Raw genomic sequence first — 13331 nt, 5'->3', positions numbered from 1 at the left:
AAATATTAGTAAAACCCCTTCACAGTGATAATTAATGCAAATACTCGAGTAAAAAGGAAAAGCCAAATTACTTTATTGACCGGACTTGGCCCTTCTACGATCGAGATCCAAGTGGTCTGTAATAAACAGCATCACCAGCTTGTCACGGGAGCCAATTCCCCAGGCAAATACCCTATCCCATTTCTACCCTAATAAGAAAACCTCCAAAACTATAGAGGAGCAGCCGTCGAGTACTCCATTAGCAGCCAAGCCCGCGGCCTCCTACAGAAATCTCGTCTTCGCCAAGACTTCGAAAAAGAAGAAATGGTAATTTCTACGTTTCTCTCCCTCTGCTTAGTTGCGCTGGGACGAAGATTTCAGCCTAATATCCAATTCTGTGGTGTATAATTTTGGTATTTTTCAGGGTATTGATTTGAAAGCCGGCGGCAAAGTTAAGAAGACTAAGCGTACCGCCCCCAAATCTCATGACATCTACCTCAAGCTCCTAGTCAAGGTGCCTGGTTTTTTTTTTTTTAAATCTCTGTCTGATATTCGTGTGTTTGTTAAAGAAAAATCTGTTTTTATACCACGTTATGTATGAGCACATGAATTTGTCAAGTAAGTAAACCATTGCTGTGAAGAATTTTATTTGTATTCATATTTGTAATCAGAAATAAAGTATAAGGATTGCTGATAGTTCGTGAATGAAATCCATTTGTCTAGCTTAGATTTGCAAACACATGAATTTTGGCTGGTTAGTAAGTATTGCTCCGAAGAATTTCATTCAGCTTTAGTCAAGCGCATAATCATAAAGATTACGTTTTTCCTTTCTTTCTCTTTTTTTTTGTTGATGATGTAATATATGTACAAGTTTGGTGGGAATAGAGGTATTTGAATTCATATAGAGTGCTTCGTGTTCGTTGTAGTTGTACCGATTTTTGGTGAGGAGGACAGGGAGCAGGTTCAATGCTGTACTGCTGAAGAGGTTGTTCATGAGTAAGACCAATAAGCCTCCTCTGTCACTCTCCAGGCTTGTCAAGTTCATGGAAGGAAAGGTACTTTGCTTAGTTCCTGGAGTTTTACTTGGGGATTCGTTTGATTGACCTCGACTTCTGCTTCTCATTGATGTCCATTTGAGCTAGTTGTTAGTGATATCCAAAATGGGTTTTGCTACAAAGTTCAGCCTTTTTTTATTTTTTTCCTTGATTTGTTTTCCTTGTGTTCTGTGTAGCTAATACAAGTGATTACTTTAAGATGTTCTTTAACATCCCAAAACTTAATATCGCTTTTAATAGCCCAAAACTAGTATTGCTGCCACTGATAATTAGCTTGAATATCAAGTGAAGTTGTGCAGATGCATGGGATAGGGGAAGCAAAAAGTGCTTTGAATAGAAGAAATTAAGTTGCATGTCATATAAATAGTTTTAATTTAACTGCATAGCATGTCATATAAACTATTCAAGCTAATTGCATTCATCTTGTTTTATATCTAGGAGGACAAAATTGCAGTGCTTGTTGGAACAGTAACTGATGATACTAGAGTGTACGAAGTGCCAACTTTGAAGGTGGCTGCTTTGAGGTTCACAGAGAGGGCCAGAGCAAGAATTGAGAAGGCTGGAGGAGAGTGCTTGACCTTTGATCAGTTGGCCCTGAGGGCACCTCTTGGTCAGAACACGGTATGCATCTAAAATTACATTCCCAAAAGCCTCTAGTTGAGTCTGTTCCATGGTTCATTTTCATGTCTCTGTTTCCTGTCTGGTTTTTTTCCAAGTAGCCAGTCCTTAGGAAAGCCAAACAGTTTGACAAAACTAAGGACAAAGAATACGATAGATTCATCTGAGGAGCATGCTTGTCCCCCAAACAAGGCACTTTGTCTGTTGTGCCTGTCTCTGAAAACTATTCGAGGCCATGATTTGCTATTTGCCGATGATATCTATGACACAGGATGTGTGACTTAGTGGTCAGCGTCCATTTGATACCTTTTTCCATTTGAATTTAGTTAAAACACTGGGGTTCTAACTTTGCCAACACTGTGGAGAATATTTTCAGACAGAGCTGTAGTTAGTTTGCTTAGAGAAAGTTCAATCTCTGATAAGTGAAATGAATACATCAAACAAGTCACTGTTCTTGTTGTTGCAGGTTTTACTTAGAGGTCCAAAGAATGCACGCGAGGCCGTGAAACATTTTGGCCCAGCTCCTGGTGTGCCTCATAGCCACACCAAACCATATGTTAGGGCCACGGGTAGGAAATTTGAGAGAGCTAGGGGAAGAAGAAATAGCAGAGGCTTTAGAGTTTGAAGGGGTGTGTCTCCTTGTTTTGGTGGTGCTATCTATAGCCGAACTGGCAATTTTTGCGAGACAATTTTGTCATACTTCATGTTTTGGAGACAACCAGTTAGCTTTTCTGTTGTTACCTTATTGTTGAATTAGAAATTCTGAACATGCGGCAATGTTTTCTTTTTTCTTTAATCCCATTCTTGTTTTCTAGCATCCACCTCAACCAAGCAACAGAGAGAACAAAAACGGCACACTTAAAATCCCTTTGCGCTGTGATGGAGTTTCATGCCTTGCTAAAAGATTTCTTCTGCCACTGCATGGAAATTGTTATCAATATTGAATTGAGTTGAATTGTAATAATCCTGAGAAGTCAAGTGCGGTGAAAATGACGAAGTACTGGATTTGGAAATTCTGCTGCCTGTTGGCAGGTCGTCGGCGGCAAGACCGAAAGTCCTAAAGGGAATGTTTGTTGCAGGAAACGTTTTATTGCTAATCAGTTTAAAATGATAAAATTATACGAATTTAGATAAAAGCAATGTGCTATGAAGCGGTATTATTATTATTCAAGTCTTCTCTTTTTACCAAAAAAAAAAAAAAAAAAAAAAAGAGGTAACCGATGCCTATATCTAACATGGTTATCAAACGCAACAGTCTTCTTTTTTTACCCCCAAAAAAAAAAAAAAGGTAATCGATACCTATGTCTAACATGTAGTCTTCAAACATAACTATTTTGCAACCCCGTGATCAAAATTTGATGTAAATGTAGGCGATGAGACATTAGAATCGAAAAAGCGCAGGCCACTCGACATGAAAATTTTACATGCATCTTTTACATCTATTCTAGTAAAAGTCTACCAAACTACAAATCTATTATTCACTATATCTTTACTTTTGTACACTTGATCGTGCAAACGTTCAATTGTTTCATAACTAGGTTGTTTTTCCCGCGCGAGGCGCGGGTGGTGCCTGGGGGTTGGCCTGTTTTGTTTTAGGTATTAGGAAAATGCTTGTGTGGAAAGATTGGTAGTAAAACATGGGAAAGTTACTTGGGTTAAATTTTCTGAAGTAAAACATGGGAAAATGTTGTTTATTTATGTAGCTAATTGTGAGTTGCAGAAATTATTTTATGTAAAAGATGTCTGTGAAGCTGCAGCTTTTTGTTGTTGTTGTTTTTTTTTTTTTGTATGGTTGGAATCTTTGTTCACATGTGTATAGTATTGTTTTGTTTTGAACTGAGCATTGAGTTTTATAAGTTAGTTTGGTCAAACGTAATTTGTTAGTGGATGGTAAAAGTTTATTATAAGTTTAAGCTTAGTGTTTTGTGCAGACGGAGCGTAATCGTGTTCAGGTGCGTAATAATGTGCGGGATCATTATCCAGATTTGGTGGAACAAAAATGAGGAAATATAATATAAAATATAAAACAGAAGGAAGTAAAAGGATGATTACCAGCAGCGGCAATGCAAAGGAAGCAAAACAGTGGGAGATGAAAGCAAATAGAACAAAGCAAATTGACGGAGATCAGTACATATGCGCATGACTAATCTGTATACCATTGTGCTTAATATGGCATTGGCAACAGCAGATTCATGCAAGTGGGGGCATAAAATTTACTTTCCAATGATGACCTCAAGCTAAAATCTTATAATCCACAAGAAAGGCATCTTTAAGGAGGAAAGTGTAAATTGGAGGCTGAGATTACTGTTTATTGATGTAACCCAACAATCTTGTCAAAGGAATTGACAAAAAAGCCCAATTTCATAACACTCGCAGAACCATAAAAAAAGAATTTATTGAGGGTAAACAAAGGAATAATAAGTAGACCAAGGGCAAATGCGTAATATGAAGGTAAAAAATCTCCACTTCTTACACACAAAATTGTCCTGCGTAAGAGGAGGAGAAAATATATAAGCAACACCGGATGGAGGGCAAAATGACGGGTAAGGCCTTGGAAGAGCAGATGAAACTGGCCTTGAACAGTAAGGCAAAAGTACCTCTTATATATTGTAAGGATATGAAAAGTACTTGAATCATGGTTAACTTCAATATTCTTTCTTACAAAATATTTGCCTTTATCATGGCTTGGACCCTGGAAAGTTTATCATCCTTAGTCATTCTTGTTCTCAGATCCTGTTTATTAGATGTGTTAATTACAACTTAATTATGTTGATCTGTCCAAACTTGTCCACCAATTACCTATCCAAACCTGTGCATTAATTTTGAACGAGTTCAAATTGGTACCCAATTAAACTCATTTAATTGTTTGATAATGGGTTGATTCGGTTCATCCGTTTATATTCATTTAAGATAATTATATATTTAAATTCAATTTTTAGTGAGTGTTAAGAAAATAAATTTGAATTTCTTATCAATCAAATAACAATAAGATATCGTTGTTATTTCTTGTTAAACAATATGCTAAAAAAAAAAGATAGAATTTTAAGCGACTCACAAATAGATATTGGATATACTCGTACCCATATATTAAATGTTTATACGTGAGTTGACCTAATTATACCCATTATCAAGTTATGACCCGTTCAAATCCACCCGGATCACTCATTTTGACACATCTAATAGTCATGATTGAACAAAAATGCTATCGAAAGAATGATCTTTGTATTAGTAATAGCTATCGCAAGAAAAATCTGAAAATACAATTGATCTTTGTGTTCTTTTACCACACTGCCAATAAATAAAAAATATTTGCGACAGAAAATGAGTTCAAGTAACTGTCAATAACCAACCATAACCCAGACTTCCACACGGATATCATAACCGCTATTCATCAACTTGAACTTCTCCCGCCCTATACCAGATCTTTCTTCCCCACCAAAATTTTTTTGAAGTCAAATAATTTCTGCAATTCACTGTAATCTCGTACGTGGACACTCAAGAATGCTTTTATACACTAAAATCATACTTATCATTTCCTTCCTCACCGCCTCTCTGTTTCCATCTTTTAGTCTTCTAGTCACAAAATCAGGTAATGCCGGCATTTCTACGTCAATTCTAGGAGGTGGATTTTGTTTTACTTATTTATTGAATCATTTTTGTATTTGTTGCAGAGAGTCCATCAATGCCCACTTTTGCTTTCAGTTGGTTTGATGGCAATGACACATTTGTGGCAGGGGATATAGCAACTATAAAGGTCAAAGTTCTAGGAAATTTTGAGAGTGGAAAGTACAAGTACCCCTTTAATCCTAACATCACAGTCAACGATAAGATGGGTAATAGCTCCTACATTTCTGGGGTTTCTTTACAGTTTGATGTTGATGTTAACAACTGGAGGATATCTTTCATCCCTATTATGGTTGGATTGTTCAATGTGCTGATCACTGAAGAAAATTTCAATATCTTGGACTCTTCCCTGCATTTCCGAGTCACCCCAGGTTTGTTTTGCATCTTTTATTTCATTGTATGATAATCCAGTCACTGGATGCAGTGAGAATGTCCTCATTTGTAACGTTCAGTTGTTTTCCTTTTAGTGACGTTTATCACAGTGTAGGGAAACTTGTTTTTCTTGACAAGTTGCTATCTTACATGTGCAATCGTCCTGTCCTGGATGAACTTTCAATTGTACAGTGAGGGCTAGCAGCGTTTTGACCATACGTACAATGTAATCATGACTCACATTTACTCTTCTGTTACTTTTCTTTCAACGATCATCTCGTATTGTGAGATATGTTGGCCCTAGCTCTAGAGAATCAACAATGTTTGTATAGCAGGATAAAACTGACTTTCTATATCTCAATCATGCTAGTACTTTTTAAGTACAAGAATGTAATTAATATCAGTTCTGCGGGCACATGTTGTTTCAGTTTAACGCTGCCAGTTTTATCATCAATGAATTTGTATAATGATGACCGCTTACATACTGCTATGAATGTGAAGGAAAAATGTATTTAGCTGCTGGTATTGTCTTGTGGATGGATGGAGTAAACGAGTTTGTGGCTGGAACAAAAGCTACAATTTTGATACTCCCTAAAGATGCATTTGGGAATAATGTCTCTTCAATCAGTAAAAGATCAGAGTCCTATAGTTTTTGGTTGTCAGCAACTAGTCTGGATGGTTCTGCTGCAGACGTGCTTAACATTACCGACAAGGGATGGAATCAGTTAGGATATCTCAGTATTGAATTTGTTGTGGCCTCATCTGGGAACCTCTTACTTCATGTTCGAGAGAAAAATCAAACGTTGACTGGCTCCCCATTGCCATTCAAGGCGAAAACAGGTGATTTCCTAAGCATTAACTTATGATGTGGTTTGCGAGTCCTGAAAAGGCAAACACGTACCTCTGCCTTTCCATCCTGCTCCTCCAACAACTGCATCTTATTCAACAATTCATCATTTGGATTCTCTGCCTGTGCTATATTTGCCTGCAGTAGTTTATTGGTGATTTTTATCAGATGAGCGGGGGGCGGTATGAAACTTAAGATTTAAAGGCCCATTGAGTGTGCATGTGAAATAGGGGTTAAAAGAGGTAGCGATTATTTATTTCAAACTTCATCATTTTATTAAGTAAATAATGGAATTAGCTAAATCTCCTGCCTGGTCAAATGCATCATTCACTGGTGTTGCAGTTATTCTCTAGTCTAATCTCTTCCTTCCGTTTTGGGCCTGTAACTCTTCTAATACTAGATTATGGCATTGCATTCTGCCTTTCACATTACTCCAAGAGGCACTTGCTCTTCATATTTAAATGCATTGTTCTTGTGGAAGTCCATGTCACTGCTGTGTTTTCTTGGGTCCCAGCCACTCATCTAAATATACAAAGTACCAAAAACTTCGCATCTTCAAGCTGTACTGAACTTGTCTTAATAACAGTTGGATGGTACACCTTAAGACAATTGAACTAATGAAATGCTGCTGATTCTACTTTATATCGTCTCAAAGTTGTACTGCATCATGTGTAGATCTTTGCTTTATTCTCTGTAGTTTATACCCTTTCTGAATGTTCTGTACAGGAACTTTAGATGTTGCTAATTGTTTAGTACGCTGGCGTATTGAAACAAAAGCCTTCCAACTGTTCTCAATGATGGAAGCTTTTATACACCAGCATGATTCTTATGGAAATCTTGTCCCTGGATCGTATGCATTTGATGTTGAAGTTGTGCAGAAGGGGACAAACTTATCTATGCCAGTGTCGGATCTGGTTTTCGAAGATGTTGGGTTGGGTATTCAGTCATTTTCTTTCAGTCTAGTTGAGCCTGGGAACTTCATGCTCATGATCTCTGATAAGCACAACACTCTCATCTCTAACGTGCCATATGACTTCAAAGTCTATGTAGGTATTGATCTAGACTCTTTGACTTTTATTAAGTACCTTATGTTATAGATACAAACATGGATATGAAATCTACTTTTCCAAATTGATTGAATGGGGCCTGATATTTTTCTGTTAGCTGGTGATATTTTTACACGTATGGCTGTGGAAATTTGCCAGAGATTGCACATGCAGAAGTCAACTACTGCAACTAACAGTAGAAGGAAATCTGTAGAGATTCAAGGGTGTTTTCAAGATAGGATTAAAATAGTAAAAAGGAAACTTGAAATAGAACATGGAAATTGGCAGGTTATGTTTTCTGTGAAGGCACAAAAATGCTTGTGTCATTAAGATTATCTAAAAATTTCAAGAACCTTTTTCGAAATTACTTCATGATGTCAGCTGTTGGACTCCAAAGCCATTTTGCCGTAACATTTGCTCCCCCTTCCCTGGTTTTGCACAGACACACCCACACATACCTTCAACGTACCCAATATACTAGAGACTTGGAGGCTTGCTTGTTATGGACATCAAATGTATGTGTATATATGATCTCATACCTGCACTATGGAAAGCTTGTTATAAAAGCACTTTCATTTAGTATCTTTACGTTTAGATGGACTCTTATATTTATGTAAAAGACGTGTTTTCTCTGTTTCTGCTAGGAAAAAGTTTTGTCATTATATTACCTCATCTTGTTTAAATAAGAGTAGCTAGCATGTTCCGCTCTGAACCTGTAACTCCTATTCTTGTAACTTCTGAAACTGAGCAGGCTATTGTGATGGGACAAACAGCGTTGTCAATGGAACTGGTTTAAATCACTCTTTTGCTGGAGAAGTTTCAACTTTTTCTGTGTTCTTGAGAGATGCCTATTTATATCCTTCTCCAGCTGAATTAGATATGCTGCAAGTAAAAATTCTGCATGAATCCAGTTTAAAACAGTTACGGCCAAGGATACGTCCAAAGAAAGCCGAAATGGGTATGAGAATGAGCATCTAGTTTATGCTTCAATATACACCATCATGTTGTCACTTTGATAGATGAGCTTGACTGCTATAACAGGTACTTTTGCTGGAACACTTGACAAACTTACTCCTTCAACTGATGGTGCAAAAAATAAGGTAAAATTCAGGTTTTCATTTTTAAATTTTTTGCTATGTGTACCACATTGAAGACAGTGATAATTGTTAGCTGTGGATGTAGTCTACCGAGAACACAAGGTTCAGCGCAAGTAACTTTGAGGTCGCTTTTGTACCTGAAAAGAGTGGGACGTATGAAATCTCTATCTTTTGTGGAAATGTTCCACTAAATGGTGGCAATCCCTTCAGAAAGGTAGTAAGTGCAGGTACATTGTAAAGTACTTTATATATTAATTTGGGGTGATTAAGTAGTGTCTTAACCCCCTGAATGTGCAAACATAGTCTAAGCAATAGAAAATGCAAAAAGTATTTAGTGATTCATGCCTTGTAATGTATATCCAGTCAGTTTAGATTTTGGGAAGTTTGGCATTTACTACTTCATATGTGAAAGAAATCATTATATTTTGAAACAGAACTTTTAAATTCATGCTTTATATAAATGTTGTTAACGTGGGTTTTTTCCCCCCATATATTTCAGGTGAATATCTCCTACTGTGTTTCAGATGGCATTTTTTCTACCTTTTCTGCTTTGATGCATTTGATATTTAATTCAAAATGCGTGTGGCATACTGATTCATCTGTTCTCCAGGGAAGGTGAATCTATCCCTTTCAGGGGTTGTGGAGTTTGCTTCAAAAGTACCGAAGCTTGCAAAAAGTGAAGTAGTTATACAGCTCCTGGATTCATACTCTAATCCAGTTCTGTCAGAGCAGTCAAAATTGAAACTTGAGGTTGCTTCAGTCAATAGATCTGGCTTTTCGACAATGATGTTTGTTGACAACAAAGACGGAACTTATACTGGTAGTTTCTTGGCTAAGGACGTTGGCACCTATGAGATATGCGCTTCATTTGATGGACAGCATTTCACGCCATGTCCAGTTGGCGTGAATGTTTATACAAGTATGTCTGTAGATGTTTGGTTTATATTTGGAAGAACACTTTCTTTGGTTTTAGTAATTACAGGTGACAACAATTACTTTCCTCATTCGAAATATCAATGTGGTGCTTGATATCTTTTGGTGCTGGTCATGATCTCATGGTGTCTTCCATCTCTAAAGGCCTTGTTGCATTCTTTTTGTATACTTCTATATTCTCCATCTAACTGATTTATTCCTTTTTTTTCAGGTGAATATTTTCCTAAAGTTTTAAATGATACAGTCTCTGTCTGGGAGGATGAGTCAACTGCATTTGATGCTCTAGACAATGATTACTTTGCAGGTGGCAATGCTAGTATAAAAGAATATTCGAGGGTAAGCTGCGTAATTATGTTGGATGAAACCTCGCGTCCATAACATATCAGAACCTGCATAAACTATAACGTTATGTATGTTTGTGTGAGTGACTGTCCATCTTAATTTTGGGTTCTACCTTTTAAAATAAAAAAGAATACATGATTCCTATTTGTTCAACTAGCTTTTGGCCATTCACATTGTGATGTCGGGAAGTGTTTCACTCGCACAGAGTGAGCATATGTAAGACCGCACCTTGAGTACTTGTTAAGGCAATTGAGCACTTTTCTGTTTGGAGGACTTACTGCTGTAAATGATACTTGTCACAGCCAGATCATGGTTCCCTTCTGCAGTATGGAGGTCTTTTCAGATACACACCTTACAAAGGATTTAATGGAAATGATTCTTTCGTGTATACCATCTGTGATGTAAATGGCAACGTAGCTTCTGGTTCTGTCAATATAGATATCCTTAGTATTCCACCTCAGTTTGTTTCCTTTCCAAGTCAATTGCACGGAACGGAGGATCTAATTAGTCCCAGATTTGGGTATGTTGCCTTTCTTTATAGTAGATTTAGCTTTGAAAAAATGAAGAACATATCTTAGAACTTTTAAACTACTGCTCTCAAAAGACATCAAAATTCTTGCCTGTTCTGTGTGCAGTGGTTTCTCTGGATTTGAGATTGCATACTCAGATTTGGATGAGAACATCACGGTTATTCTTAATGCACAGTATGGAACTGTCTTCCTGTCTCCAATGCTAATGCAATTTTGGCAGCCGCTCTGGGGTGAATTATCAGTAAAAATAGATCATCAGAAGGCCAAAGAGTTGATTTTAGCTGGTCGTGTGGATGTAATTAACTCTGCCCTTCAAGCAATCCGGTACTTTGGGTAAGACAGACACCTCACTTAATTTTCCTTCTCGAAATGCATGATGTGTCATGTAGGCCTTGTGGGAATGAATTTGTGGCAACATAAGTTCGTCTGTCTTTTATTAAGCCTCTGCAAAGCAGCAAACTTTCTTTTAAGCATCCATCAGAATTATCAAGTGAGAGTACTCTCTCTTTCTTCACCTCACCTTCTCCCCACAAAGTAAAAAGGGGAAAAAATGCACAGCATGACTCTTTGTGGTTAAACATCATTAAGTGTGCTGCATTAAGATGAGCTGTTTGTTACCTTGAAGCAGGGATGAGAACTTTTGCGGTGATGATACAATCCAAGTCTCTACTATGAACAGAAATGGGAAGAACAGTGTTAAAGTTCCTGTATTTGTGGAACCTATTAATGACCATCCATTTATCAATGCCCCTGCATTTATTTTCCTTGAAGATTCGGGAGATGTACTTATTTTTGATAGAAAGAAAGACAAATTTGACTTCAGTATTGGGGATCCAGATCTTCCAAATTTCCCTGGTATGCAAGACAGTACGAACGCATTGAATTTAGTCGCTCAGACTCTAGCATTTAAAAATAAAAAAATTTTCAATATTGCAAAACTTGACAGTATAAGTAAGATCATTTACAAGACAGCTTATGCAGTATAGAAGTATACGCAACATGTAAGATCAAATTATGACAGCTAAGCTGATTTTGTGTATGAAATGATGCATATATGTGCAATGTCAAAACACATTTTTTCTGGCTTTCTTGGAGTAGAGTCCATAACAGCTTGCCAGCTCTAATATACATTACCTCATTAACATCAAGTTTTATTTGTTGTTGGAATTGCACTAAAATGCTCGGTTCTTGCTAGTCTCTAATTTGTACCGTTAGTTACCTATAAAGTGCTGATTACTCTGGAAACGCAGAGGGCATTCGGTATATATGGAAAATTCTGGAAAAACAAACTTGATCATCAGACGATGTAGAAGACTTTTGAGAGTCCAAAATCTTATCAGACAGGATATTGGTGCCTGATTTTCTACTTGGCTGGTTTTCAGGCAACAGGTCTCACTTTTTAGTCATCATCTCTTTTGAAGTCAGTTCTGGAGTTCTATCAACAAGTCTTCCTGCTGAGCTTGTAGCCACGACTGAACTGAAGCTAAAGACAAGTTACCAGTGGCAGCCCCTTCTGACATTTGTTACCATCTCTAAACATTTTATGGTGAAAGCAAAAGGCATTAGAGTCCGAGGGACTATTAATGACTGCAACAGTATAATTGAACAATTGATGTATCATGTAAGCATCATTGGAAAACTAGGATTTTCTCATGCAGTTGGTATTCTATTTGGGATTAACTGACAACTTCTGCAGGGTGGCAAACATGGTGATGTTCTGACTGTGAGAGTAAATGATATGGGAAACTATGGGTGTTGCCCGAATTGCGAGCAAATGATGTCAATGCCATTATTTGCTGAGGCTACAATAAGTCTAATAAGAAGACCACCAATGAGTTCGCTGTTAGCTCATAGTAAGCTCCAATCTCTTATTGCCTGCACAATTTGTTTGAAGTGTGCAATAACCTGCAGTAGCCAGATATTTAGCATTTGTAGAGATTTGTTACTGGAGTAAATAGTTGTTGAACTGCTATTGGCTCTGATGCGCGTGGCACTGCAGCCCTGGGATCAGCACTTGTGGTAGAGTTCATTATGCTCCTCTCTCTCAGCGGGCTGCTACTTTATTTCACATGCAAATGTGCTGTCGTGCTCATCCGCGAAAAGAAGAGGAATACGATCCAGCAGGACATTGAGCACTCCAAGCCTTCGGGTGAAGAAGCCGTAAGTAGCAACTATCTGTGCTTTTTGGCAATATCTTTTCAACAAATTCTAGTTGCCAAGGAGCCAGCCAGCCAGCCAGCATGAGATTTCATTATGTTATATGCCTCTGCCATTGTATCTAGGATAAATGTAATTATTCATCATTTGCTTGTTCATGATCAGCATTCATTTTTTTTAGCGAAAGAGCTGAATAAAGAGATGTTAACCAGAGTTTTTCTTGATCGCCTTGCGGGCAGTCAAGTACTGGTAGGGACTTACATTTCACCGATTGCTGCTGTTCCGGTCTCTCGTTGTTCAGTGGCCAGCCTCTTCCTGAAGGGTAGCTACAGGTCAGGAAGTCCGAGTGGAACCAGCCAAGCAAGATAAGGAAGGTCCACAAACTCTGCATTCTAGTGTCCTGATGATGAGGTTTCAACACAAAGGGCCAAACAGATTTCATCCTGAAATGCCTGAGAGAAGTAGAAAGTAGAATTTAGTTGCAGTGCGTCCAAGGGTAGCAGGCGATAATGTTCGGGTTGGTTCCAAACTCAGAAGTCGCTGCAGGGACTTGTAGTAATTGTACACTTTTAGTAATTAATTATATTAGGGGAAAATTAATTTAATTTCAGGTGTATGACTAATATGACTCATGACGCTGTAGGGAAAAAAAATTGTAAATTTGCCTTGTATTAACCAACAAAAAAAAAAAAAAAATCGATCAGAATGATCATGTATATGTATTAATATAT

The 13331-nt window shown here is 37.6% G+C and overlaps 2 protein-coding genes across 6 annotated transcripts; both read left to right on the top strand.

Moving 5' to 3' along the window:
* The first annotated feature begins 95 nt into the window (after nt 1-95).
* Nucleotides 96-2788, top strand: LOC113738087 (large ribosomal subunit protein eL18y). Of its 2 annotated transcripts, none has more exons than XM_027265264.2 (5): nt 96-306; nt 404-493; nt 906-1034; nt 1473-1655; nt 2119-2448. In XM_027265264.2, exons 1-5 carry the CDS (start codon nt 304-306, stop codon nt 2275-2277), a joined length of 564 nt encoding a protein of 187 aa, XP_027121065.1. In that variant the 5' UTR covers nt 96-303; the 3' UTR covers nt 2278-2448. The 2 variants fall into 2 exon arrangements, with proteins under 2 accessions (XP_027121065.1, XP_071937777.1); XM_072081676.1 differs by lacking the exon at nt 2119-2448 and adding an exon at nt 2468-2788 and having other exon boundaries at nt 167-306.
* Nucleotides 2789-7116: 4328 nt separating this feature from the next.
* LOC113735322 (protein GAMETE EXPRESSED 2-like) lies at nt 7117-13325 on the top strand. Of its 4 annotated transcripts, none has more exons than XM_072081674.1 (13): nt 7117-7545; nt 8293-8499; nt 8583-8641; nt 8724-8865; nt 9249-9557; nt 9783-9907; nt 10216-10433; nt 10549-10776; nt 11069-11298; nt 11826-12064; nt 12140-12296; nt 12443-12603; nt 12782-13325. In XM_072081674.1, exons 1-13 carry the CDS (start codon nt 7209-7211, stop codon nt 12791-12793), a joined length of 2424 nt encoding a protein of 807 aa, XP_071937775.1. In that variant the 5' UTR covers nt 7117-7208; the 3' UTR covers nt 12794-13325. The 4 variants fall into 4 exon arrangements, with proteins under 4 accessions (XP_071937775.1, XP_071937774.1, XP_027118141.2 ...); XM_072081673.1 differs by having other exon boundaries at nt 7118-7545; nt 12840-13316; XM_027262340.2 differs by having other exon boundaries at nt 7118-7545; nt 11072-11298; nt 12840-13311.
* The last annotated feature ends 6 nt before the right edge of the window (nt 13326-13331 follow it).

Source organism: Coffea arabica, chromosome 3c (assembly GCF_036785885.1).
Source record: "Coffea arabica cultivar ET-39 chromosome 3c, Coffea Arabica ET-39 HiFi, whole genome shotgun sequence".
NCBI lineage: Eukaryota > Viridiplantae > Streptophyta > Magnoliopsida > Gentianales > Rubiaceae > Coffea > Coffea arabica.
Note: the sequence above shows the minus strand (reverse complement) of the source record. Positions and strands in the feature narration are given on the sequence as shown.

Excerpts from the sequence above, each read along its gene's own strand:
- LOC113735322 (XM_072081673.1), top strand. The coding sequence starts at position 7,209 with ATGTTCTGTACAGGAACTTTAGATGTTGCTAATTGTTTAGTACGCTGG. Across the intron at positions 12,297-12,442 it reads GAGTTCGCTGTTAGCTCATA|CCCTGGGATCAGCACTTGTG; the intron begins GTAAGCTCCAAT and ends GTGGCACTGCAG. Across the intron at positions 12,604-12,839 it reads AGCCTTCGGGTGAAGAAGCC|TCAAGTACTGGTAGGGACTT; the intron begins GTAAGTAGCAAC and ends CCTTGCGGGCAG.
- LOC113738087 (XM_027265264.2), top strand. Across the intron at positions 494-905 it reads ACCTCAAGCTCCTAGTCAAG|TTGTACCGATTTTTGGTGAG; the intron begins GTGCCTGGTTTT and ends TGTTCGTTGTAG. Across the intron at positions 1,656-2,118 it reads CACCTCTTGGTCAGAACACG|GTTTTACTTAGAGGTCCAAA; the intron begins GTATGCATCTAA and ends TTGTTGTTGCAG.